The 27,705-nt window shown below is 39.7% G+C and overlaps 1 protein-coding gene across 24 annotated transcripts in view; it reads right to left on the bottom strand.

Annotated features, from left to right (window-relative positions):
* Positions 1–27,705, bottom strand: part of NRXN1 (neurexin 1) — a 1,142,850-nt gene that overhangs the window by 421,043 nt on the left and 694,102 nt on the right. For 2 of the 24 annotated variants that reach the window (XM_025931961.2, XM_025931964.2), the window contains exon 1: positions 9,437–10,394. The exons of 20 other annotated variants lie outside the window; for them this stretch is intronic. In XM_025931961.2, the coding sequence (XP_025787746.1) occupies positions 9,437–9,686 (250 nt within the window). In that variant the 5' untranslated portion in view covers positions 9,687–10,394. Of the gene's footprint in view, positions 1–9,436; positions 10,396–27,705 lie in introns of those variants that run through there. 2 more of the 24 variants (XM_025931962.2, XM_025931963.2) reach the window with 2 other exon arrangements.

Raw genomic sequence — 27,705 nt, 5'->3', positions numbered from 1 at the left:
TATTTTATTTGAAAATAAGAGCAACATCTTATGTTTAAAAATAAGATTACTAATGCAAAGGTTTTATAACTGGCAAGTTCAAGTAGACTATTGGTATGTATTTCAATCATCACAAAGGTACCCAATCAATACCTCATGTGTATACAAAAACATAGGCTATTGTATAAAGATGTTTGTCAGAGATTCATTGGCAGTATTCTACTTTTGATTATGGTATGATAAGTTGTCCATTGTAGAATCAAACCTCTATTATCTCATTTAGGACAAGTCCCAAAGAGAATGAATGGGGAAACCAAATATATTATTTGCATATTTAACAGCATGTCCAATTAACCACTATGCTGAAAGATAAATTTAATGTTCATCTTATTCCGCCATATGCTATTACTCTGACAGTAGCTATGGAAAATGACTGATACAGAGTATTGCCATTCTGAAAATGTTAAAGGTACACTTCAAGGAATTTAGTCTAGAGTGTTAGAAAAGTTTCATTACTTCAACTCTGGAAAGGTGTAATGTAGAAAATGATCAATTTTCAATGAGTATGTTAGGCATAAATAATCCAACATGGAAAGATTTTCAGAAGTCTATGTGAAATACAAAATAAATAGACTAGCAAATAATACCCTTCAAGAAAAAGAGAAAGCTCAATTTCTGTAATACACCTTCTAGGCAAAAATTCTGAGATATTTAAACTCGTCATGATCCAGTCCTATTTCTCTATAACAGATTGTAACATACTTGATAATGAAAAGGTAATGACATATACATTGGCATGGATATAAACTAGAGAATTTATCAGATTAAGAAAGGCAAAATCTTGAAAAAAAATAAAAGGAAAACTCATCAGGAAAACTGCATACTTCTTTAAAACACCCTGCTGCATATCCAAATGAAAGTGCTAACTGGATACTCCCAGAGTACTATGACATTGAACTTCCATATTTGCTCTGAATATATTTTTTAGAACAGCACTGCAACCAGAGTGATGTGCTTTATTCTGTGTAACTATCCATACTTTAGATAATCTGATCTTAAAGTAAAATTAGAGAGTTCAGAACCCCAAATCATCTCAGTTTTAAGAAGCATCAGAAATACCACTTCTGTTTAGCAGCCCTGCATCCTGTAGTCATCTAGAAAAATATGCTATGATGACCAGATGGTAACTAATAGCCAAGACAGGCTGAACCACATAAATAATTACATGTACCAATGTTAGTCCAATGGCAACTCATATAATCAAAACAACTGTGCAGAACTGATGTCCAAGTCAGTAAATGTCACTGCCGTGTATTTTACTACACAGTAAAAATCACTTCTTTAACATTTACTTAAAAGTTTTATTTCTAGTTACTAATTCCCAGACATATTTCATAATACTTTTTGCACCAATATAGTTATATGAAAAAAAAAAACCATACCAAATATGTACATGACTATATAGCAAAGTCCATAATGGGGTCACATTATATAATACATTTGAACTAGAGATCCCATAACTAAAAGGGGTCTAGAATTTTTACTTTCTCTCTCTCTGTCTCTCTGTCTGTCTCTCTCTCTCTCTCTCTCTCTCTCTCTCTCACACACACACACACACACACACACACACACACACACAAATGGCTACCAGATTCATACAAGCTTCATGTAAAACAATATGGACATAACCACATATCTTAGAAGTACATTGGAGAAATAAACTTTCTACACTACTTCAGTTCCGATCCACAAATCCCATAGATATCAAGTTCATAAAAATCACAGACAGCAGTTTATTCTTATCTGCCTGTATACTTAGTGATTAACAGAAAATTTGCTTAGTAACATCATCTTTTAGTGATAAAATGTTTTTTTATTATAATTGCTACTATTTATTAATAATATTATTTGTCATGGAGTATAATACTTTAAGTTGAATTTGAAAATGCCCCTCATTTATGAATCCATACCCATCTTACCACCTACTCTCAGCCAAGTATCAGAATGTAGTATTAACTATAGTTTCTTCTGCCAGAATGGAGATACAAAATTCATATATGTAGTCACTTGAAATTCTTAATAACTATATCAGTTAGCTCCCAATTCTTGGCCAATTTTCTTCTTAATGAAGAAACTTTTTTTTTTCTTGAGAAAGTAAATTGGAAAATGACAACACTAGGACAAAATTCAGACCTTCTAAATTTAAATGCAGTATTTTTTTTTAAAAAAAAAACCTTGCCTCTTAACATACTATAGTGGAAAAGCAACAGTACTGCAGATACTTATTAATTAAGTGACCCTGGCAGAACCATTGCCTCTCTAAATCTACTTCCCTGTCAGCAAAATGGTTATCATGAGCCCTGCCAGGGTTATGATGTTGATTAAATGAGACACTTTACATGAGGGCTCTGTGGAAATGTATACTTAAAATATAGCTGTTTTTACTAAGTTTCTGTCTAAAGCTTGAGGGAATTCATTCTTAGATGATCCACATGGAGAAAAAATCTTGCATTTTGTGAGAGAAAGGAATATTTAAAAGGCTATCACCAATTTCTGCGCAGAGAGATATTTGACACCCCACACAGACCAAAAAAATAAAAAAAAAAAAAAAAGAAGCAAACAAAAACTGGGGAAGAAGACCAGGTAAAGGAAACAGGTGCCTTTTCTAAGAGATATTCCTCAGAACCTCAACTGAAAGGCAAGTGTCCTGATCCTGGCCCCCCCACATGGTTCCTGTGCACCTAAGTAAGCCATTCTAACTCATGAAGAAGACAACACAATGGCTTAAGGGACCTGAATACAATCTTTGCAAAAATATCTCCAGTTATGGTATGTTTAGGATCAATAAGCCTCTGGAAAAAGACAACAGGAGTATGAGGATTTTAAGAGCTTCTTTTAATCTAAGGAATCTTAGAACTCAAAGTTGGAAATGATCTTAGTCCAATTAAAAATATGAATGACAAAAAACAATATAAAAAGCCATGCTCAACATTATTGTTAAGATCATAGCACATAAAATAACCAATTGTGTCTTTTACTAAGAATGAGGCACACAATGTTGTGTAAATGAGGCACTGACAGCTGTCTATGAGGATAAACACCATCACTGGATGAATCAGAACTGGAACTCATGTCTCCTGGGTTCAAGTCTGTTTTTTCCACTTCATGTTGTCTTCTCCCTGAAATCTCTTCTAATTTTTTAAAATTTTATTTTATCATGGTAAGAACACTTAACATGAGATCTACCTGCTTAACGAATTTTTTTTTTTTTAACATTTACTCATTTTTGAGAGACAGGGCATGAGCAGGGGAGAGGCAGAAAGAAAGGAAGCCCAGAATCCAAAGCAGGCTCCAGGCTCTGAGCTGTCAACACAGAGCCGGATGTTGGGCTTGAGCCCACTGGCCATGAGATCATGACCCGGGTCAAAGTCAGACACTTAACTGAATGAGCCACCCAGGCACCCCTTAACAAACTTTTAAGTGTGCAATACAGTATTGTTACTATAAGCACAATGTGCTACAGCTGTAGCACCTATTCATCTTGTACAACTCAACTTTATGCCCACTGATTAGCAACTCCCCAGTCCCTCTTTTGCCCAGCTTCTGGCAACCACCATACCCTTCCTGATTCTATGAAGTTGACTATTTTAGATACTTCATGTAAGTGGAGTATTTGTCGTCCTGTGACTGGCTTATTTAACTCAGCATAATGTCCTCAAGGTTCACCCGTGATATAACATACCAAAGAAGTATGTTCTTCTTTGTTGAGGTTGAATAATATTCCCTTATATGCATGTAGTATATTTTCTTTATCCATTCAACGAAAATCACACTGAGATATCACCTTACACCTATTAGAATTGCTATTATCGAAAAGACAACAAATTTTGACAAGGATGTAGGGAAAATGAAATCCTTGTACACCACTGGGAGGAATCCAAAATGGTGCAGGCATTGTGAAAAATAGATGGAAGTTCTTTAAAAGAAACACACACACACACACAACAAAGCAACAACAACAACAACAAAACTATCACATGATCCAACAATGCCACTTTTTTGTATTTATCTGAAAAATCTAAAATCAGGATTTGGAAGAGATATTCGCACTCCCATGTTCATTAGAGCAGTCTTCAAAACAGCCAAGATGTGTAAACAACCTAAATGTCTAATTTTTTTTTTAAACAAACATTTATTTGGGGCCTATTATAGTCTGGACACTTATCAAACCCATGGTCTCATTTATTCTCCACTGAGATATAACTGATATTTTCATTTTACAGACTGCAAAAACAATCTTAGTGAGGACAAATAGTTTAGTAAATTTATACGATGCTAGAAAGTGGCAGCGGCCAGATTTTCACATAGATATGCTTCTGTGAATTATCTTCACCAGATCAGGCTGCCTCAATTATTTTTACAGTGGTATGAATCTAAGTCAGTGAAGCTGCTGTCTTAAATACATCTGCCTTATCTCTTTTTGAAAAATAAAAGACTTTATATTTTGTTAGAAGAAATATACCTAGCAACTTAGTGAAAAGCAATTATGCAAGGAGCCCTTTATACAACATTAATATTAAAGGACAAGGTAACACAATGTAGATAAAATCCACTATGTTGATGTTTTTATAAGATCATTTCATGTTGAGCATCAGATGATTGCTACACACACATAAACTTTATGTTTTTTGCCTTTATGCTCAGAGGCTATTTGTTTGTAAAGAACAAGTTTTGTTTGTCTGCTTAAAGATTAACTGTTTCTAACAGTAGCTTGTATTTTTGGAACTAAACTAAATTTTCTGATGGTCCTGCCTTGGGTATCTTGCTCCTCCTCCCTTACCTCTATTCCCATTATCCCAATTACTATCCGGCCTTCCATGGTACCTGGCGCACAAATACAAAAACATGCACATACTATATATTTTCTGAAGCAATGGATGGACAATCAACAAAAATAAATAAATATATTAAAATGGAGGGCAACCAAAAGTTACCCTAGAGTCTTGGATTACTTGGACCATGATTTATTAAAAACTTCTTCTAGAAATATTACCTGACCGTCTTATCTAAAATAGCACTGCAGTGATGCATATTTTTGTCCAAAAAGCCAAAGTAAGAAAGAGGTGTAAGGTAGAAATGTCTACTTCAGCAGCATATTCATAGCCAAAAATGTTTTGGGTCACACGTATGAATTAATTACCAGAAAAGCTAAATTTTTCTTCAATGCTAAGTGAAGTATATTGCAAAAGGTTTTGCTAACTTTCTTGGTTGCTAGACAAAGGAGCAAAGGGATCAGTGTATCACTGCAACTTTCGTCCCTGAGAAAAACAAAAGAAAAACAAAATCCTCCTCAGCAGAATCAATGAAGTGACCAGTGGGGCATCAGTGAGGTGTCATCAGCCTCCCTTACAGCATTGATTGTTGTTACTACATGTTGGAAGCAAAATGCTATGCTCTGGTCCTTGCAATGATTTCATCTCCAAGAGATCAACCATTAAAGCACATGGTGGACCCTCTCAGTTGCTCTGGGCTATGGGCCAGGAAGCCTTGATTCTAATTCCTCTTTGACTTTGATCAGAGATTTGGCTCCATTTTCCAGGGCACCTATGGTGTGCTTCAGTATCCTTATAAGGAAAATGTTAAACTCCCTCCAAAACTGACTGGTCCTCAGAGAAGTTAGTGTATGTACAGAAGTGCCTCAGAAAGAGAAATGTTATAAATTCAAGATATAATTATTATTCTTATATAACAGCACTGGGCTACTTCAATTATAAACCACCCTTTTAAAATCTGTTAACATTCCCTTCTGGGGAAGCCCTTTTGCCCTTTAATATTATAAGCTAATCATGACAGTATAATTTCCGGAGCTCATATTTGTGGGAGGAGAACGGCTGGCACTGGTAGGTTCAATTTTATGATGGCTTTCTCCTTCCTTTATCTCTGAAAACTACTGAGAGGCTCTAAGCTAATTTTTGAAAGTACGCAGAGGTTCCTAGGAAAGCCAAGAGTGGATATGGGAACCTGAGCACTGCGCTGACATCATTCTATGTTTGGCACAAATGGCACATTGCTAAAGAAATACTAACTGAACACACTGGTCTATTCTGAACTCTAGCCTGCTTTAAGTAGCATCCTTAATTATAAGCAGGCTTGTTTTTTTAATCATATATAGTCACACAGCTCTCTGTTTTTTAAAATAGAAATATAATTTTTTATGGAGGTGTTTTTCATCATTTATATTTTTAAGTATATGCAAAATAAAAATGGGATTCTGTGGTGATCTCAAAACCTGCTTCTCATATGCATTAAAAAAAAAAAGAAAAGAAAAGAAAACCTCATCATAATCTCTGCAACTGGGTCAGCTTGCACAAAGATGCTCAGGGTAGCCATAAGCGCTTTCAGCACCCTGCAATCCTTGTAAGTGACACCTCATAATAGTGCAAATGAAGCATGGCAAGATGAGAAAATGAAGAAGAATGAACCTGGATAGTCTACCCAGCAGTTTTCAAAACATAGAGAGGTTAGATTCAATTTTATTCCCTAAAATACACCACACATGATTTTTCTTTTACACATTCGAACATATACGTACGGTGCTTTCCCTATTAAGAAAAAAAAAAAAAACGCTTATGATTCCAAGAAATTCTAATACAAAAAACAGGCTGGCTCCTTTGTTCATCAACATATGTATGTTTTCAATAGTCTCAAGTTTTGAACTAAACCTCATTTACACCTGCCTTGATTTTCAACTAGGAATTTACCCTACCGTCAGTCACCTTTGCTCTTCCCCTTTACCCTCATCTATTAGGCTCAAAGATTATTTTCTTGTGGGCCCTTAGTCTAATTAGCTGAATATTCGGACAGTTTATTGACCCAGCAAATTCAACATCACCTCTTTCTTATAGGTTTTTTTTAAGCCACCACCCTGCCTGCCCAGCTCTCAGCCCCTCTCCATCCCCCACCCTTGAGAGGCTTATTTCATCTTTAATGTTCCTTGATTGTTCTCTAGCTAGAGTTAATTCCCTCTCTTCACGTAAGGAAAGGGATAAAGTATGAAAGATTCACACCAGCTTTTATTTGGTGGAGAATGGCTGCTGACAGGTAAGTTTGTTACCCTGATTTAAAAAAAAAAAAAAAGAAGAAGAAATCAGAGAGGTTCATCCAAAAGTATGTGTAAAGAGGGTGGAGAGAGTTTCAAAAACAAACAAATATGACCATACAATATAACCTTCAAAGGAAAGAGAAAGTTCTCTGACCCAAAAGAATAATACCAACCACTGCCCCCCACTGCCTTCTACCCTGTCTCTTTTTCAATGATACATGCTCCTAGGTTTTCATTCACATACAGAGACAAGCAATGTATTCTGGAGGGAAAAAGAAAGAAAGAAAAAGAAAGACAAAAATGTTTGTAAAGACCAGCAGACGGCGCCTGACTGGGGTAGCAGCTGCAGTGGTCTGGGAGAGGAGCGCCCCGCTCTGCGGCAGGGCCCCTAGCTGTTCTCCTCTCCCCATTTCCCCAGGGCGCTCCCCGTTCAGCTCCCTCAGCCCTCGGGAGAGGCAGAGCCACAGTAAAGGAGAAGTTAATATGCACAGGAGATTTTTAGGCAAGTACTTCCCACTGGTACAATTAGACACCCCATCCCCTCGAATACCCCCATCTGGCTCACCTCACCTACCCACGCTCTGTCTGCCCCTCCCATACCCCCACTGGTCTCCCTCCCATGGGACTCACCCAGTCGTGCACAAAGGCAGGGCAGTGGGTGAGAACTGCACCAGGTAAAAGGAACAACAAGGTCCGGGAATACTGTGAGCGAGTGGTGAGAGCAATAGAAACTCCTTACTGTTTCACAGGGATCTAGCCGCTTGGCTAGTCTCAGCTCAGAAGCCCAGGTGTGGGGCATCATCCTGTTTTCATCCTAGCCACTCTTAACTGGAGAAAATTCTTGAGAGGAACCAGGGGAAGGAAGGGAAGAGATTCCTAGGACCTACAGTGAGGTAGGTCTCTAAGCCACTCCTAAAGAGGAGTTGTCAAGAGGATTTGTTCTCTCTTCAGTGAGGTTAAGCTACAAGCTAACCAGAATTGTCCTCAGACAGGAAGCCTATCCCTGGGGAGGAGGGCCATCCAGGTATAAGCAACAGCTGTTCAGGGGAGAAGAATTCCCCGGGGAGAGGGGCAAAGGCTCTAAAGCCGAATGAAGTCTGAAAGAGGAAGGGGCCCTGCAAGGAAAAGGGGGCAGGGGAAGGGATAGAAGTGTCCACAACTTTTACCCTGTCTTTTCAAGTGGAAGACTTTACTTACACTGAGGGAGAATAAACACTGGTAGTGGGAAAGACTCCCCAAAACAGTTTGATGCTTTATTTATTGGCAGTTCAGGGAATCTGAAATAGGCACTTCTCTGAAGATGAGAGGAATCTGGCCTTACATTCTCCGCCACTCTGGAGAAGAAACCTACCAACCAAGGCTTTTCTCCACACTCTGCTCTTTACAAAGGAAGCTGAGGTCAGGAGAATAACTTCACTCTACTCTAACTTCTCCTCCAGGCAGACCTCCTGGCTTAGACCAGCCAGCCTTGACCCACCAGCCCTCTCTGGGAAGCACTCAACTCTGAGGAAGAAGGCAGCAGGCCCTCCTTCATCCCAACAGCCTTCAAAGAGGATCCCCAGGGAGATGGGTTTGGGTAGCCAAACCTCTCCCTGCCCTGTTTCAAAACAAAACAAAACAAACAAACAACAACTCAGTCCAATCACCGAGAAAGAGAAGTGTGTCTGTGTGGGGATGGAGCAAAGGGGATGGTATTCAGAGGTCGTCTCCGAGCCTGGCAGGGGGGCTGGCCAGCAGCGGGGAGGGTGCCTCGGTGACCATCCTACCTTCTCCAGTTAAGGGAAGAGGTGGATGCTAAAGCAATTGCATCCTGCTGAGCGAGTCCCGAGACCACAACCGCTTCACTGTCACTGCAGTCTGGGCACACTTTGAAGGAATGTGCGAGCTGGAACCTCTCCCTCCCCCAGGCCTGGGAAAATGGGCAGGAGGTGGGGCAGCACACACAGCACAGACAAAAGGCTCTGCAGAGCCCTCCTCTCTGTGGCGCTCAGGTCCCTCGGCTGAGCGCGACGCCCCATCCGGCCACACCGAGTGACCTTCTGGCTAGCAACGCCCCCTTCCCGCGGGGCCCAGGCGCCCGGCCAGGGACGGTCGTTAATAGGTGCCCACATCTCTCCTCCCGGCACCCCGACAAGAAGCGCCCCTCCCACCCCTCACCACAAACACCCGCGACGCCTTCCCCCAGCCCCTTTCTATTGTCTTCAAAGAGATAAGTGGCTCCCACCAAACACACCCAAATGCACCTCCCTTTCTCGCGCTCCCATTTCTCTGAGCCTTAGGGGCCAAGAAGCGAGCGCAGGGCTGGAAGGGAGGAGACAGGGAGTAACCCGCGAGAACTTGGCACCTCAGACCCACCGTGTCCGCCTCGCAAGGATGCCGGTGACCTGTAGATTGCAATAGGCACTGAATGATGCTTGCTGCTGCCATGGAAATGGTGGATGTGGTGCGCTCCCAAACTGGACGCCCCCCATGCCACTCCTAGGAGGCCGCTGAGGGTGAGCGGGACTATCCAGAGCAGGGCCAGGCGCCCCCCTGCGCCGCCGCCGCCGCCGCCGCCCCCGGGCGAGCCCAGCTCGGCGCCGCACCGGAGCATCCTCTGGTACATGGCGGGGCGCCCGCCGAGGGGCAACCGCCGCGGGAGGCAAAGTTTGGGGCGCAGGGAGGGGCGAGGGCGCCGGAGAGCGGGCGGCTCCGGGTGGGCTGACACGCCGGCCGCCTCACCGCGCCAGGGCACCCATCCTCTCCCTCCTTCGGACAGTCTTCTCGGGGTCCTGGAGTCCGCCGTGCCGTGCGCCCCAAAGAATCCGAAACATAGCCGAGGCGAATGCAGCTGATGGGGGGGCTTGTCCGGGAAGGCGGCCCCGGGGAGCAGCGAGCGCGGAGAGAGCGGCTGCTCCCAGATTTCCAGGGCTCCAGGTTCTCGAGAGATACTCCCAAAGAGTTTCGGGCGAGAGTGCGTGCCGGGGGGTGGGGAGCGGGGAAATTGTTTAAAGCTCCTCCCGGAGGGTCCTCACTTCTACATGACAGCCATCCACCGCGATTCCACTAGGTAAATCCATTTAGCATCGTGTGTGGGGACTGGGGAGGCTACTTCGCCGGCCCGACCTCCTTTCAAGGGAGAAGCAGACCCCATGGAATCGAGGCGCCCCTTCCCTCCATCCAGCCCCGGCCGGCTCGCCCGACCGCGCCAGCCTCCCCCGGGCAGCGCGCGGAGCAGCGGCGCGCATCGCCTGCTCCCGAGGCAATCCCCGCGTCCGCCGCCTCCTGACACTTACGCCCGGCGAGGGGTTCAGAGGCAAGAGTGCACCTTATGGAGGAAGCGGGGGATCGAACGGGGGAAAGGGAGTTGAGCAAAAGAGGAAGCAGACGAAGGAGTAGGGCGGGGGTGGGGGTGGGGGGGGGGAGAGAAGAAAAGAAAAAGAAAAAAGAAAAAAGAAAAGAAAAGAAAAACCACACACGCTGGTGAAGCGAGGGGCTCTATGCAAATCTGCAGTCTCCAAACAGCAAATCACTGAAGCTCGGATGCAATGCAGAGGACGAGCCTATGTAACGAGGGAGGCTGGTCTAGCTTCCCACAAAAATCGCCCTGCTTTGCCTCGCTCGTGCATTCTCCACACATCAAAGGGACACGTGTACTGCGATGCGGGGAACACCTAAAAAGCAACTCTCCCTCCTCTGCCAGGTGATCCCTCCGTCTGAATTACAACGGCAAATGGCACCCTTCCCCTACCCCTATGGTTTAGATGTAACCAGTGTCTTGAGAGCTCTTAAAAGGGAAAGAATTCGGCTCTTTTTATTGGACCAAACTTGTTCTGCCAGGTGTTCAAACCCAATCTTCTAAATATGGCTTGACACCATCTACTCAAGCATCAGTTTTGGTGATCTGTTAATTACACATATCACTCATAACAAAGAGTCCTCGATCCCACTACAATACCATATCTCATATAAGGCAGTGGAAATGCAGGGAACCAAAACACAGGAAGAGGAGGGAAAAAAAAAAAAGTGACTCCGGCAGCCAAGAGAGAGACAGAAAAAGAAAGAATGAAAGAGAGGAAGAAGGAGACAGGTGGTAAAGAGGAGGAAAGCAGAGGAGAGAAATAGAGTGAATGAGATTGCTTATACTCCAAGACCCCCTACAGAAGCCTAGCTGTGATGATCTTTTGTAAGGGTGGAGTTCCGCCTTTCTCTCATGCTTTCTCATAAGGAAAATAGCACTAGGAAATAAAAATTCCTAAATCTAGTGCCTCCGAGGAAGAGAGGATGTTTATACCCTCTTGGTGAAATGCAGCATCTTTAACTGAAAGCTGCATGTCCTGGATGGGAGACCAGCAAAGCCAACATGCACCTAAAAGTAAAAATCTAGGACAGCAAGTGGAGTTGGCAAGGAGGACCACAGTCAGTGGAGGCTAGCAGACAGGATTTAGGACTATGACTAAAATACTCCCCTGGTTTCCAAAAGATGACAAAAACCATGACATGTCTAGTGGCTGAACATTTTGTCTTTATTCCTACTTAAAAACAAAGGAAAACAACTCTGAAAAAGCACTACTTCTCACTGGCTCCTCACTGTCTATGTAATCCCTTAAATCAACAAATACAAAGTCATGTATCAGGAAGATAAAAAAAAAATGCTAGGAGGATTTGATTCAAATCAGCCATTCACAGAAGTGGCCATTTAGACTTGTATATTGCATCCTAGTTCCTAGGGTCCACCCTGGGACTCTGGTGGTCACTGTGTAACCACGGTCCAGGGGCCAACAAATCAAATCTGTAGCAATCCAGCATCTCACATTCCTGTCAAGTTTATGTGATTCTAACTAAAAATAATAATAATGATTCTTCAGTAGTTCACTAACTGAAACGGCTTAGCCATGCTAGAGAATATGCTTTTATCTTCTTAAATACACCATGTCTCCCAACTTCCCACAGCTGCTCAAAGAGCAACAGAACCCAAATTCAGCACCTTCCACTGTGTTCTGTTCCCACCCGTACCCCCAGGCCATTTCCTCTTCATTTTGTTATTTTTCAGCATGTGTATTTTAATTCATTAGCCAAGGGTTGTGAATATTCATTTTTAATACATCAAGTAAGCTTCAAAAGGAAAAGAAGAGGAAAACCATCCTGACAGTATGGAGTTAAGACTCCTGGTAATACTCTGATGGAGACATCTCACAGCATTAGTATGGACAGAGTACTGGATTAGGACATAGGAAACCTGTGCTGCATTCTTGGCCCTGCCATTTACCGGTTATGTCACATTAGTCACTTGGCCTCTCCCTGAGGTTCCATAGCTTCCTTTATAAAATAGTCATGTTCCTATCTTTCCTAACAATCCCACAGGGCAGGAAGGCTATAATGCAATATTTAATGTGAGAGTACTTTAAAATATATCATATGCTCCCCACAGTTAAGGCATTATGTCTCTCCTCCCATATAGGTCTAACATATTTGAGCTGATTAGTCTGCATAGTTCATTCATTTCCCTTCCTCTATTGGAAACATAGAGTACTGTGTGCTCATATGCTCATATGTGGTGTAGATCTGTCCTTCCCTCTCCATCCAGATGGGAGATTCCTGAAGGGGAGAGGAGTCAAGTCTTCATCTGTACTCCCGTGAGTGCTGAGCATATGTGAAATATAAATTAGCCTCTTGGTGCATACAGTCAATTCTTATTATACATCGTACTTATGGTCTATAAAGTCACTACAGACACTGAATTAGGGAATACTGAACCGTTGCTCTAAGGGCTTAGGTTCCTACAAGCCTCGGTCACAGCATTTTCATCAACCAATCAATACATAACCTCATTTTATGTGTTTTTTTTTCTATTTAAAGACATCTTATTTAATATATTTGGTGTCTCATTAACACTGAACTCATCGTCAACATCACTAGAATTCAAACCTGAATAAAGTTTATCTAACGTACCTACTTTCTTTGAAAGGAATATGACAGCCTTCTTAAGCTTAGGAACATTAGATAGCACTTCAGCACTATGTTCAAGGGCCATTTTGAACAGCAAAATCACCAAAACCAAAACAAACAAAAAACACAAAAATGTGAAAAACATGGCACTAAATAGAACACAGAAAGAGCACTCGTTTATAGTATAAGAGCTAAAACGAGAAGGCAGAGTGTTGCCTTGTTTGACCTCAGCTGGAAGCTGGGTGTTAGGGACTCAAATTTTTTGCCACCCTGTGCATGTCTGTTAATGACCACCATAGTGCCACTATTATTGATTCGGGGGTTACAAATTTTAGTGAAGATGTGAATTCATATCTGAGATTAATGAGGATTTACTGAGTTTGTTATTCTCTTAAAAAATAGAGAAGGATGGAGCTGGGACTTTGGACAGTGATTTATATAAATTAAAGCCATAGGAGTAGAGTAAGTAAAGAATTCTGATGAACCTTCCCAAGAGCATTCCATGAAGAAGAGGGTCTCCTTCCTGTCTCACGTTGTCTCTAGCCTAGGGAGATAAAGGTAGGGTTAGGGAAAGGATAAGCCAGAAATCTCAGTTTTATGGGAGTCTCAAGAGCTAAAGAGGAAATATTTACAGCTGCCTTGAAAGAAGAAACTGTAGCTGCAGTTTTCAGGCAGATGTCTAGGGCACCTTCGCGATACCTGGGAGGATTGGGGTGGATGCTGTGATACTGATGCTGCAGTACTCCTTACAAATGGTCATAATTTGGTGGAATAAGGGGCCATTCTCTGCCCAGAGAGTGGTGGAAAGTCTTGTGAACAAACTTTTGCCCAATCTGACTGGTGCTTATTCATTCTGTCTCTTCAGCTGGTCAGTCCTTGTGGTTGGAACTGCATTATTTAAAGGAAACTGAGGCAGCCTCTAACAAATTGTTGTCAGGTGAGTTTAGAATTGTTGGAGGAGACATGGTGCTTGGCTGCCTATAATTTACTCTTAAATATTTCAGCATAAACAGTGTAATATAAATGTGTGTTAGTGTTCTGTGTCCCAGGAGAGTCAGCTGCCTTCATCAGGAATTTATGCTCCAATGTCTCAACCAGAATTATAGAAGCCAGAGGTGGCTTCTAGAAGCCTTGGCTATCATCATCTCCAAGCATGATATGGCATTGCTCATTAATTACAATGCATGTTGAAAAAAAGGTTATAATTTGCAAAATAAATGACTTGTCAACTGGCATAATGGAGGTTAGGAATGGGTTCTCTTTGGTGAAGTTATTAACAGTCAAGATCAGTGGATTGGCTAAAATATTTTATAGACATGCTTTGCTTCCACTTGAACAGAGTATGTGAATCTAAGAGGCCTTTCGTCCTTTACCATAAGGAATGGTGCCATAATAATTGTACTAAGAACTAACACATTTGTAACTGGTACAAGTCTGAGAGAGGTAAATGTATTTGTTCATTTAATCATCACAAACCCATATGAAGTGGGTGCTATTTTTGATCCTTAACAGACCTTAGTCACCTAATTCTGACAGATGATGAGCTGGTTCCTGCCATATTAGCAAAATACTGCCATATTTGCACAACTTTTTTTGCAAGACATTTTTCATGTACCGAACAGAACCAAGAGCTGGAACTTCATCAAGCTTCCAGAACAGGCTATAAGATTTTGTGTCTACTTATTAATAAATGTCTGCTTTTGTAGCAGAAGTGGGTTTGCATTTGCATTCACTATGGCCTGCACTTTTGGGAACTCTTGAAAGAGTGGTTAACCCTACCCTGCCTCTAACAACGGTGGTTACTGGGATCTACAAAAAGAACCTCATAGCTGTGCATGGAAGATTGTCCTAGACCCATTCACAGCTAATAATGTATAATGAACAAGAAATTAGGTAGCCTAACTTGGACAACGGTGTTAAGAAATGGGAGATGGGGGGGTGCCTGGGTGACTGAGTTGGTTAAGCATCCAACTTGGCCTCAGGTCATGATCTCATGGTTCTCAGTTCTCAGGAGTTTGAGCCCTGCTTCAGGTGAGCTCTATCCCCACTTGGGCAGGAGCTCAAGCCCTACTCTGGGCTCTCCACTGATGCTGACATTGCAGAGCCTACATGGGATTCTCTGTCTCTCCCTGTCTCTCTGCCCCTGACTCACTTGTGAGCCCTCTCTCTCTCTCTCTCTCTCTCTCTCTCTCTCTCTCTCAAAAATAAATAAATAATGTAAAAAGTAGAATATCTTAAAAAAAAAAAAAGAAAGAAATGGGAGATGGGTTTGAAAACTGAGGGGGTGGAAACAAAGGAAATGGAGGGAAAGAGGAGAATGAGTGGAAAGCGGAGTGTGCAGAGAAATGGAAAAGGACAGGTCATTTCAAATTATTTTTTCATTTTCCAAAAATCAACCCTTCTGCCTCAAGGAACAGGATGGTTGTCAGGCAGACACTTTCAACCTTTTCGTGTTTTCCTTAAACTTAATTGGAAATTCCTACAGGTCAGTATTAAGCTATTTAAACAGAAAAGTAGACACTAAAAGCAGCAGAGGAGAAGTATATTAAAACCCACAGGCAGCACCAATCTTTTAAAAATTAAAAATGAAGAGGGTGTCAGTCGTGCATTTTGCATTTCTACTAATGCCAGCACAATCAAAAGACAAGCAGACCCCACATCCATCTGCAGGCATTTCTGAGTTGGGATCCAGAGTGCAGAAAGAGGTAAAAATTCAAAAGTGGGTGTCCTCTGTGAAGCTATAGAGACAAGTCTCTGACCCCGTTACCTTTCTGGGTTAGTGCAGGTCCCTATGGGCATTCTGAGAAAGGATCTGAATAAGAGAGCAGGAGCATTGAGAGTAAAGTAAAACCAAATCAACCAACTAACTAACCAAACAATGAAACCATTAAAAAAAAAAAAAAAAAAAAAAAAAAGGCCGGGGCTGAAAGCATTCCTGGAGATATTGTAGGGCAATCTCTTCTTTATTCAGATGATAAACTTGAGGCCCACAGATATAATAATCTTACTGAAAAGTCAGGTTTATTTAGGAAGTGTTTTCTTATCTGGAAGCATACTTTCATTTCCCACCACATATAGATCTAGGTTGGCGAATTCAGTCAGTGTAGCTATTACCTAGAACTTCCATATTGGAAGTTGGGTTCCAACACAATACTTCCTTCACTCAAATTGAATTAAAGCCTAGATGTGCAGTTTGTTTTGTGAAGCATGATTAGATTTATTCAATCAAGGTTAGTTGTATTTAGGACTGAAGTATTTTACCATCTGTATCTTTTCTCTTGCTCTATTTAATAAAAATTTCACGGGCGCCTGGGTGGCTCAGTCGGTTGAGCTGCCGACTTCGGCTCAGGTCACGATCTCGCGGTCCGTGAGTTCGAGCCCCACGTCGGGCTCTGTGCTGACAGCTCAGAGCCTGGAGCCTGTTTCGGATTCTGTGTCTCCCTCTCTCTGACCCTCCCCTGTTCATGCTCTGTCTCAAAGATAAATAAATGTTAAAAAAAAAAATTTCACTTATGACATCCTACCTAAAATTTATTGCCTAAGCACCCAGGTGGGGTTATAGAAGTCTCACTGCAATAGCGTACTTAGGTGTTGTGGGTATTGCTTAAGCATAAACCAATCATATGTCACCTTTCAATCATTGTCATCATAATTGTTTATACAGTTATTTCAACCAACTTGTGTGGCTGACACACTCTTCCAAAGGTTTATACTATGCGGTTTGAATACATTCGTAATGCAGTAGACCACGTGGCTTGAATGCCAGACTGAGTCTGAATCCATTGTTATTATTCATGTGACAGTGGGTTTAATGGACCCTTGCCCCAGTTTCCTCATCTGTAAAATGATTATAACACTGTGTGTAATGGAATTGGAACAGTTTCTAAAATATATTAAGCACTAAATGAAAGTTACTGTCATTTATTCATATGTACAGGTTTTAGATAGGTGCTACAAACATAATGATAATGAGCTGTAAGTGATTTTTAATTTAGCCCTATTTTAAACTCTTCCCTACTCAGTCTACAGTCCAGTTTGGCCACCTCCCCAGTAATTGCTTAGTTTAGTCTCTATTTCTCTGTGGTGCTCAAACTTTAGAGTGTAGAAAATACTAGGAGGACTTGTTACATCATAGATTGCTTTGCTTCTGATTCCCTTGATATATAGAGGTTCTGAAAACTTGCATTTTTAACAAGTTTCTAGGTAATGCTCACATTGCAGGCCCAGGGGAACCAGATTTTCAGAACCACTGCTCCATCTAAATGTCAAAGTCTCTGCCAGAGATTTTATTAACCAACACAGGGCAAGCTTTCTAATCAAGCTCCTTACAATAACCTCGCATTTTTAGCAGTGTACTCAGCACAGACAATAGGGCTGCTCCCAGATCTCTTCTTTAAAGGATTCTTTAAAGACTTCAAGGTGTTTGCTATATAACCCCACATGTCACCATCTCACACCTTTCCTTTACCCTGCTCAGAAAATAAAAAAATAAAAATGAATGTAAAAGTTCTTTTCCTTCCCATCTCTTGTACTTGAACCCTTCTTCAGTTAGCCTTCCCAGTGGCTAGAAGCAGGAACTCAGACACTGCACTAGGGTTCAGTTCTGACTCTATCAACTTATTAGCCATGCAGTCTTATGCAGGTTATTTAAACTCAGTTTTCCTGTTTTTAAAAGAGCTGGAAAATTGTCGAGTTGTTGTGAGAATTAAATGAATTGACAGATGTAAAGTAGTTAGGATAGTGTCTGGCACATAGTATATATGTGTCAGCATTTACTTATTTTTCAGTTTTATTTACTTCCCTACTTAATTTATGGAAAGGGTTATTCTTTCCACCTCTTTCATGACATGGGGAAATAAATGAAAATTTATGAGAACGTTTCCATATAAAACCTAACACTGGCCATCTAAGAGTCCATACCATAAAACAAACAAAAACACAACAAAAATACAAGTCCCTTTCAGGTCCTGTCTTATCAGGCCTCCACTCTGAGCAGCATCAGCTACAGGAAAGATCAATGATTCAAACTGACAACCTGCGAGCTGTCTGCCCGCACTCACCAGCAGTCTCTCCTGCAGACCCATCACTGCAGGAGACAGAAGCATAGGATTGTTGAGAATGGAGCTAAACTTGGCAGGACAACTACAAGGCAAGTTAGGATGACATAAAAACTGAAACATAGGGGCACCTGGGTGGCTCAGTCAGTTAAGCGTCCGACTCTTGATTTCGGCTCAGGTCATGATCTCATGGTTCATGGGTTCAAGCCATGCATCTGACTCTGTGCTGACAGCACAGAGCCTGCTTAGGATTCTGTCTCCCTCCCCCGCTTGCTCTCCATCTCTCTCTCTCAAAATAAATAAAAATAAGATTAAAAAAAAGAAGCTGACACATAATTTGCAAGTTCCTTAGTAAATATAGATATTCAAATCTGGAACTGGACATCATACACATACCATAAATTCGATTTTCTGAATGTCCAAGCACTTAGAACATAAACTGATTTGACCTATCTTTATGAATATATGTTCTGGAACATATATTGCCATTTGGGTGCACAGAAAGGAATTTAATCATGAAATCTGAATTGAATCTCTAAATAGGTTTTTCTGGGATCTATAATCTAATCCCTTTTCAATTCACGAAGAATATATTAGATTACACATTTTGTCAAGAGTGATTTTTTGATGTCAGTATTATAGTTATTATGACTATCTTGCTACAAATACCTGTTTTCCAGGTAAAGTCAAAGTTCTTTAGCATGGCATATTAAGCCCCTCAAAATCTGCCTCCATACTACCTCTATTGTCTTACCTTTATCACAACTTCTGTCCCTTCCCCCACAAACAGCCTTGCCTCCAGCCACACAAACTTCTCTCTTCTCTAAGTACACTGCACACTTTTTCACTTCTTTTTTTTTTTTTTAAATTTTTTTTTAACGTTTATTTATTTTTGAGACAGAGAGAGGCAGAGCATGAACGGGTCAGAGAGAGGGAGACACAGAATCTGAAACAGGCTCCAGGCTCTGAGCTGTCAGCACAGAGCCCAATGCAGGGCTGGAACTCAGGGAGTGCGGGATCATGACCTGAGCTGAAGTCGGACGTCTAACCGACTGAGCCACCCAGGCACCCCAACTTTTTCACTTCTTTGCCACTGCCCATGCTTTTTCCTCGGTTAAAAAAAAAATCTTTTCTCCTTCTTCTCTCCAAATCTCATTCATTCTTCTACTAATTTTTAATACATATATCTCTGTTGGAACTTTTTCTGAACTTTGTGATATTTGCTACTTTCTCAAGTATAGACTATCACAAATACCTTTAAAAAAATACCTAGGATATATAACATAGTATATCCACATTATTACTGTGCTGAACGAATAAAGTATCAGAGTAACTGGTTAAGTCTATCCCCATGTTTAGGAGTTTAACCAAAAACCAACAGACAAAGGAAACAAATTATCTTCAATTTATCCTTACAGGCTTTTGGTTAGTTCTTTTATTGCCTAAAATATATAAGAAATTTAGGCTGAACTCTGGTTTGAATGCTAAATAAATTGGCTTTGAAAAATAAGGGAATTCGTTGTCATATTTTCCTACTCATGCTATAAACAGATGTCTTTCTTTCTTACACTATGTAAAAGGAAAAAGAAAAAAAAATACCACCAAGCCAAGATTCTGGCTGCCAGGGTGAATTGCAGAGCAAACATTTGTAGGCAACTTATAAATCCTTGAAAATAGGATTTTATAATGGAAATACTGACACCATTTTAACTATAACCATTCAAATAACATCACTATAGCAGAACTTATAATCTAATATACTTGTTCTGGGATGGATGAAAGATTAAGTTATAGGTGTCAGAAAAACTTTCAGTGGCTCCATTCAAACTGCATGATCATTCCAGAGTTGAAATCTCTTGGAATATTTATTTCAAAATGAGTATTATATGCTCCCAAACATTTATTCTTAAAAGATATATTATATTTTTTATACTTGTAAAAGAAAAATATGACCTCTGAGGCATTTCAAAAAATCATTAATCACTGGTGCTTTTTTTTTTTTGTCTTCTTTTTCTTTGATGAAAGAATTACTTTCCTCAGATTTTCTCTGTTCTATTGCTGAGATGATTCCCCAAGAGAACTTTGTGTTTATCTTGACAGGTGTTAGTAGATCTGTGGACCTCTGTGGAATTGTTCTTAGTTGAATTGAGGTACAGTAGAAAACATTACATCTGCAAACTAATGAACTTACCTTACTGCATTCTAAATAAAATAAACCACACAGAGAGTGAAATTAATCTACTAATGTCTTTCTAATGAAGCTTTCATTAGGCATATGGCATGGTCTTCAATATTTAACACATGATAGTATGAATACAAAGAATATCTGATGATTTTTAAAATGCATACCTGATGATTGCCTCATATATTATTTTCCAGTGAACAAGTTTACCCTCATTTTACTTTAGGTGCTTAATCAAAGAGCTACAAGAAACATTTCAAGTATTTTATATCCAAATGAAGAAAAGAAGTAAATGTCTCATCTACCTTTACCCTTAAATAATTAAAACTAGATTTGGCATCCTAATTTTTTTTACATTTATTTATTTTGAGAGAGACAGAGATAGCACAGGTGGGGGAGGGGCAGCGAGAGAGAGAGACAGAGAGACAGAGAGAGAGAGAGAGAGAGAGAGAGAATATCCCAAGCCGGCTATGTGCTGCCAGTGCAGAGACTGATGTGGGGCACGGACCTACAAAGCCATGAGATCATGACCTGAGCCAAAACCAAGACTCAGATGTTTAACTGACTGAGCCACCTAAAGGCTCCCATGTTGTAATTTTTAAGAGTGGAGAAAGCTTTCAATTTTCTGTGCAGTGTAAAGTTTCACTCACTAATAAAATTTAGGAGGGACATATTGAGAATGAAACTACTTTGGTCCAATTCACAATGTTTTGCTTTAAAATAATGCTACCTACTAGCACAGCAAATGCCAGCTTCAATTGTGGTGAAATTTGTATACTTTAATGACCAATGGAAGATCAACTGCCAACACAATCAGTATGCTTTCATATTGGCAATACTTTGATTTGTCATTTGTCAAGGAAAAAAAAAATTAAACAATCTATGTCAAAAAAAAAATCCTCAGTTTTGGAGCATGTGCTGTTCCATCTATTATCTGTAGTATCATACAGAGGAGCCACACATGTGTGATATCCTCATTGTTATATTATGCCAAAGTCTTAATTTCTCATTTCAGGTTCCCATGTAAATTACCTCCTGCTTGGGTATAATCACAGTTGTCCAACTGAGACCTGAAGCTCTTATCAGTCATGCATTTTACTGTTAACTATTTAAATTTACTTATTTCAACTATTATTTACTGCCAAGCAGTAAGAGGTAAAAGAAAAAAAAATACAGACATGGCAAAAGAAGAGTAAAGGTGGGTCTTTTCTCCTTCCACAGTAGCAGCCAGAAACAGTATGAAAGCAATGGATCATGAAGAAAAGCAATTTCCTACTTCAGGGATTAAACAGCACCCTTTTTTGTACTGTTAAATCAAAGTTTTAGTTATGTTTTCAAGTAATACTGATTTTTTTTTTTCAATTTACATGAATGGTCTCGAGAGAAACTGCAAGAGACCCCCAAACACATACCGTTTCAGCCAATCAGTAGAAGAGAGAGAAGGTGGAAAAAAGCCTTCCTTTATGCCTTACTGCTTTGAGCAAGCCTTTACACAGCATGGGGGAAAAGGGAAAGAAAAAGAAAGAAACAAACAAACAAAAATCAAAACTGCTACACAAGCTAAAGATATTCGGCTTGACAAGGAGGAATCTGAACTAATACGTGAGGCCTTTTTCTTTTCTTTCCTTGGGAAAAATATAGGTGATTTCTATTTTCAAGCAGCTCCCATTTGCTAGCATTTGAAAATTGAAAACTATGTAAATTTCAGCAAATGTTTGCTTTACCTTTTAAGTTCACAAGAATATTAACTACTGCTATCAGTCAGTATTACATTCTGATTTGCAGAAATCTGTAGTATAAAACCGTACCGTGGAATATTATGTGAAAATCTTAATTTAAAATGCATTTACATTCCAGGAGCAGTAACACACACTCTTAAATAATAAGAGCAAATAATAGTTCCATGTATAAAATGTGAGGAAGGAAACTCACGAGCCTGTTTTCACAGATCCTGCCCCGCCCCTTTATTTAAGGTTTATTGCTTATATGAGTCATGTTTAAGGAAGCTACACATTTCCTATGCTAAAAACTGTCATGTCACATAATTAAGAACAAAAAGTCCCATAACTAAATAACTAAATAATAATAAGGGTTGTGATAAAACCTTACAATTTATTTCAACCTATTCCTTAGTTGTCCAATTTTATCTGCCTAGAATTCTACCCTTCACACTGTTAACGGATACCTGAGCTACAGTGGCTGATCAGTGGACAAAGCTCTAGCTTTTATTTTAAATGCCCATCCTCTCTTTTTTTCTTTTTCCAATTTGTCAAAATACATATATTTTTAAACTCAACATCCTACAGAGACATTAAGAGCAAGAGAACAAGTATGTTAACATGGTAGATATTTTCTATTTTATATAAAATGAGTAATATTTTCTAAATTTGGTGTGATAATATATTGTATAAACTAGGAAATTATTTATGAAAATTAAAGGGATTAAAAACTAATCCATAGAACCCAAATTAGAAGATCACAGGGCTATAACCCAGCAGATTAAAATTTGACTGTTACAATCAAATAACCTTAGGGAAAGGTTGAAGTAGTTTAGTATGGCTGAGATAAGTAGGATTTGGAGGGATGAATGATATTTTCACCCAATGTATATTCCTCAATCCAGTAATAAAATGATAAAAACTGGTTAGTTAGGCAAATGAAGTTTAAATCCACTGGGCTTCCAGGACTGGAAGTAAAACAAAACAAAACAAGAAAAACAAAACAAAATAAAAGCAAGACTTGGATTGCTGGGAGATCACAGAATGGAAAATATATTGTAATATCCCAGATAAAAAAGTATAAAAATATGATTTGTAGTAAGATTCAAATCTAGCATGAAAGAATTCTATGGTTTCCCATGACTCACTAGGCGGTATCTATATAGGAATGCCATTTTAAAAATCAGTGACTGCTCAATTGTAGTTTTTTGGGGAGCAGCCCAGTCCTTGGCTTACAGATCAAGTTATCAATCTAGACAAGTAGCTGTAACAGATACTTCTAGTTTTGTACTCAATATCTATTTTGCCTTTTCCCTGGCAAATTGAACCAATTGTCTTCGGAGAAGAGAGAGGAATAGAGGATACAGGATGACAATATGCCCCACTAAAACTACTTGCTTTCCCAAACCCATATGGTCAGAGTACCCTTGTGACCCAATTAATCTTCAGGAAATGTACACAGGTCATTGGCAATGTTTTGTGGGTTTTTTGTTTTGTGTTTTTTGGTTTTTTTTGGATTTTTTTGATTTTTTTGTTTTTTTTAAGGCAGACTTAGATAGCATGTCCTTATTTAGGCTTTTTGTCACAAAACCTTATTCTTCCTGCCCCAGATGCAGATTCAATGTCTATGGGAGATACCCATTCTGAGACCATGAAGTCAAAATGACACTCTGAGGATAGAGAAACAAGAAGACAGAAGGAGCCAAAATACTTGATGTTTTTCTCCAGGAGTTCCACTAGCCCTGTATCACCTAATTCTTCTTTTTACTAGATTTGAAAACTAAACTATCTTCTATTTGATCTGACATAAATCAGGTTATCAGTTTTTAGAAGCTATATTCATACCTAACATATAACTAATTTCTTTGAAGGATGATTACTTATATAAGTAATTCAGCCAGCCCTCCTGGGCTTTAGAAGAGCCATTTATCCTTAAGGAAAGTAGGTAACATTTTGTCCCAGAACTGATTTTAGAGAGTCAGAATATGCTTTGGGTTCCTCCAGAACCACATGCGTTGTAGAAAGTCAAGGTAGTTGTTTTAAGACAGGGACCCATTAAAGATAATAGTTGGAAATTAAGGATGTCCAAAGCCCTTAAACAAGAACAAAATACCACTGAGTAAAGAATGTTATGAATCTGAAGGGAAATGCTTTTCTTCCCCCTCCTTCAGCATGCCAGAAAAAGAGAGAGAGAGAGAGAGAGAGAATATTCCATTTCTTAGAGATAGGGAATTAGAGTCTGCAGAAGACATACTCGTAATCAGGGTGTCTCTGAAGTGAGTTAGGTTTATCAGTAATGAACTCATCTTCCCAGGGAATGGATCTAAATGTGAGTAGGCTGGCATACATTTATTTGTCCATTTGTTCATCAATGTATCTAATAATTTACTTATCCAACATATTTATCAAGTAACTATTTTTTTAATGTTTATATGTTGAAGAAAGAAAGAGGGGTTGGAGGGGAAGAGAGAGGGAGAAGGAGAGAGAGAGAGAGAGAGAGAAAGAGAGAGAGAGAGAGAGAGAGAGAGAATCCTAAGCAGGCTCCTTGCTGTCATTGAGCATCCTGATGCAGGGCTCAATCTCAAGAACTGAGAGATCATTGAGCAGAAATCAAGATTGTGCTTAACTGACTAAGCCACCCAGGCGCCCCTATGAAGCACCTATTCTATACCAGGATCTGTACCAGACCCTGAGCTCATCATGAAAGAAGCAATTAGGGGCTTGGTTCTAGTTGAGGAAATGAGTCTTTGAACTTATGGCCTCCTTATCATGAGCTGGGCTAATCCCAATATACTCTTGGAGACTATGAAAGGATATGTATGTTGTGACTTACAGAACTTTCCCTGTAGATGGAATCAAATGGAACTGAAGGAGGGTTCTTGCCTTAGCTAATATGGTTTCATACTCAGAGAGTTTCAAAACAGCAATGCACACAAGTCAGACATGCTTATTGACCAGGTGCTTACCACCTATTTGGCAAATGCTGTTTATGAAGTTTTTAAGAAACAAATATTGATCCAAACAATTCCCTTGCATTTAATATTCTGTCATTCTTCAAGACCACTATTAACTTTGATGTACACATGCAATTACCTGTCTGTTTAAAGAGTTTCAATTACCCTAACTCTTGGGCACCACACCATGATTAAATGCGTATAAGCAACAAGTTGTTGCCTAGGGCAGCCGGAAAACCACTATGGCATAGGATCGATAGTTACATTACCTACCAAAGAATGTCTTTGTCACTGCTTCCAACAGTCCTCAAAAGTACAGATAAGAATTTAATGCTGGACTTAGTTTTTTTTCTTCTGCACACATGTTCATGCAAATGCAAATAAAAATTTTCTAGGAAGATTCCAGAGGGCCAACAGAGGAGTGGAACTTGTTTAAATTATTACAGAGTTCATACAACACATTTGCAACTGGCAGGGCACCTGTTCATCAGACTCTTGTATACTTCGGAGCAGGAAAAATTAACAAGCCTAAATGTGAAATCCTGCATGTACATATTTGAGAAAATAAATAGTGTTAAGCACAGGTTGAGGGAAAACTGATTATATAGTTGTTGGGTATATAGTTGTTAGGGTAAAAAAGAAGTAGGGGATTTTTCACTGAACAAAATGTAGTAATAGACAACAGTTTGATGCAACTGTTAAAAAGATATTTGCATGAACTAAAATGAAGCATGCAGTTCATTTATCTGAACTTTACCTAAGATATATATGGACATATGGGGATATAGTCTGACACACTGGGTGACTCATTTAAAAAAAATACATTGAGGGGAGCCTAGCTGGCTCAGTTAGTGGAGTGTGTGACTATTGATTTTGTGGATATATATATATATATATATATATATACTATATAATTATTATATGTATAATATATAAAATATAATAATATTATATATATAATTTGTTTTACTTACACACACACACACACACACACACACACACACACACACTCTTCTGACAAACAGAAGAGTGACCAGATGATCAGGGCACCATATTCAGTCAGGTGTAGCAAAGATAAGTGGAGATATTACAGACATTCTCAAATAATTATAAGGTTTTCATGAAAAAGAAAAGTAGCCTTATTCTTTATTGGCTTTGTAAGTAGAGGAAGGGCCAACAGGTGGAAACACATTCATTAGGAAGCAGATATTAGTGCTCAAATAAATGAAGTGAAGGTTCCTGAAAGAAGTGTCTAGAAACTGGGGATATGGAACTAATCTGCATTCCCACAAGGGAATTTCTGATTTATTCCCCTGTCTTGGAATTTTCCTGTGAATATCTACTTGGATAAGCAAATGATAGAGCTTGTGAAAAATTATAAAGACAACTTTAGGTCTAATTGTCAGCCAAGGAAACTAAAAGTAGATTCCTATGTAAGAGCCGCAGAGATGGGGCACGTGGGTGGCTCAGTAGGTTGATTGTCCGACTTCGGCTTGGGTCATGATCTCATGGTTTGTGGGTTGGAGCCCCACATCAGGCTCTGTGCTGACAGCTTGGAGCCTAGAGCCTGCTTCGGATTCTGTGTCTCCTTCTCTCTCTCTGCCCCTGCCCGACTTGTGCTCTGTCTCTCTCTGTCTCTCAAAAATAAATAAATGTAAAATAAAAATAAAAAATAAAAAGAATTGCAGAGAAAGAATACAAAGGCCACGCTCTGATGTATTTATATATACCTGGGCCAGGCAAGTAACTCATCCCCCCAGAACCTTTTTGGCAACTGTCCACAGGAAAGTAGACATATTTATTTTCTTATATATGTTCAATCATATGTCATTAGTTCCAGGGAAATGTGTTTCATGTTGTTCTGAAAGGGGCAGGGAAGGGGAATACCATAATACATATAAGAGAGAAAATAATTCTAACATTAAGAAACTGAGACTGTATGGCTTCCAGTTAGGAAGCCTAAAAATAAATAGTCTAAGGGAAAGAGAAGAAACGAGACCTCATTAGAGAACATAGAAGGGCAAGGTCATAATGATATGAGAAAAAAAGGTGAGTAATGAAGAAATCTCAGCAACTGAAGACAAGAGGAAGTGAGGGCACATGTAACATAAAGCAAACAAACATATTAACTCATTATATCTTATGTATTTTCTATGTATTTCCCATTGGACTCTTCTGCAATTAGACTGTACTACCCAAATGATGAATTTCTAAGTTTATTATGTGCACTCTACTTGATCATAAGTATAAATAGTTTTATCAGCACTCAAATTAAACTTGAATTCTTATCCTTTTGTGCTAAATCACCTGGACAGATCTTGCAAAACGTTAAATACACCCTACAATTCCAAATATTGTAGGCTCAAATAAATTAAAATAGCAAGATGTTACTTGTCTTCTCTATTCTGGTAGAAATGATGTAGAGCTACCTTACATACTTTTAATCTGAAAAACTAGCCAGTTTCTTATGTTCTTTATGATTTTATACTATAATCCCCATCCACAACGTTCCCTATGCTCTCAAACACCCGCATATCTGAAGCTAATTGGCATTTCTATAGTAGGTGTTACTGAAACACCCACTGACCCACAGCTCCCACGGGATGTGCTACTTGAACTGGTGACCAGCATCTCTCCCACCCATTTCCGTGAGCTGATGCTTCCTAAAAGTTGACAGACCAATCGCGATCACCATCTCCCAGAACAGTAGTGGAGGAAAATGGGGGAGGCTCACAGGATCACTGGAGAGGAGGCTCTGGTGTGAACTGAGCAAATTCAAGAACGA

Source organism: Puma concolor, chromosome A3 (assembly GCF_028749965.1).
Source record: "Puma concolor isolate L17-30 chromosome A3, mPumCon1.1.hap2, whole genome shotgun sequence".
NCBI lineage: Eukaryota > Metazoa > Chordata > Mammalia > Carnivora > Felidae > Puma > Puma concolor.
This window is presented reverse-complemented; position numbering and strand designations above follow the sequence as displayed.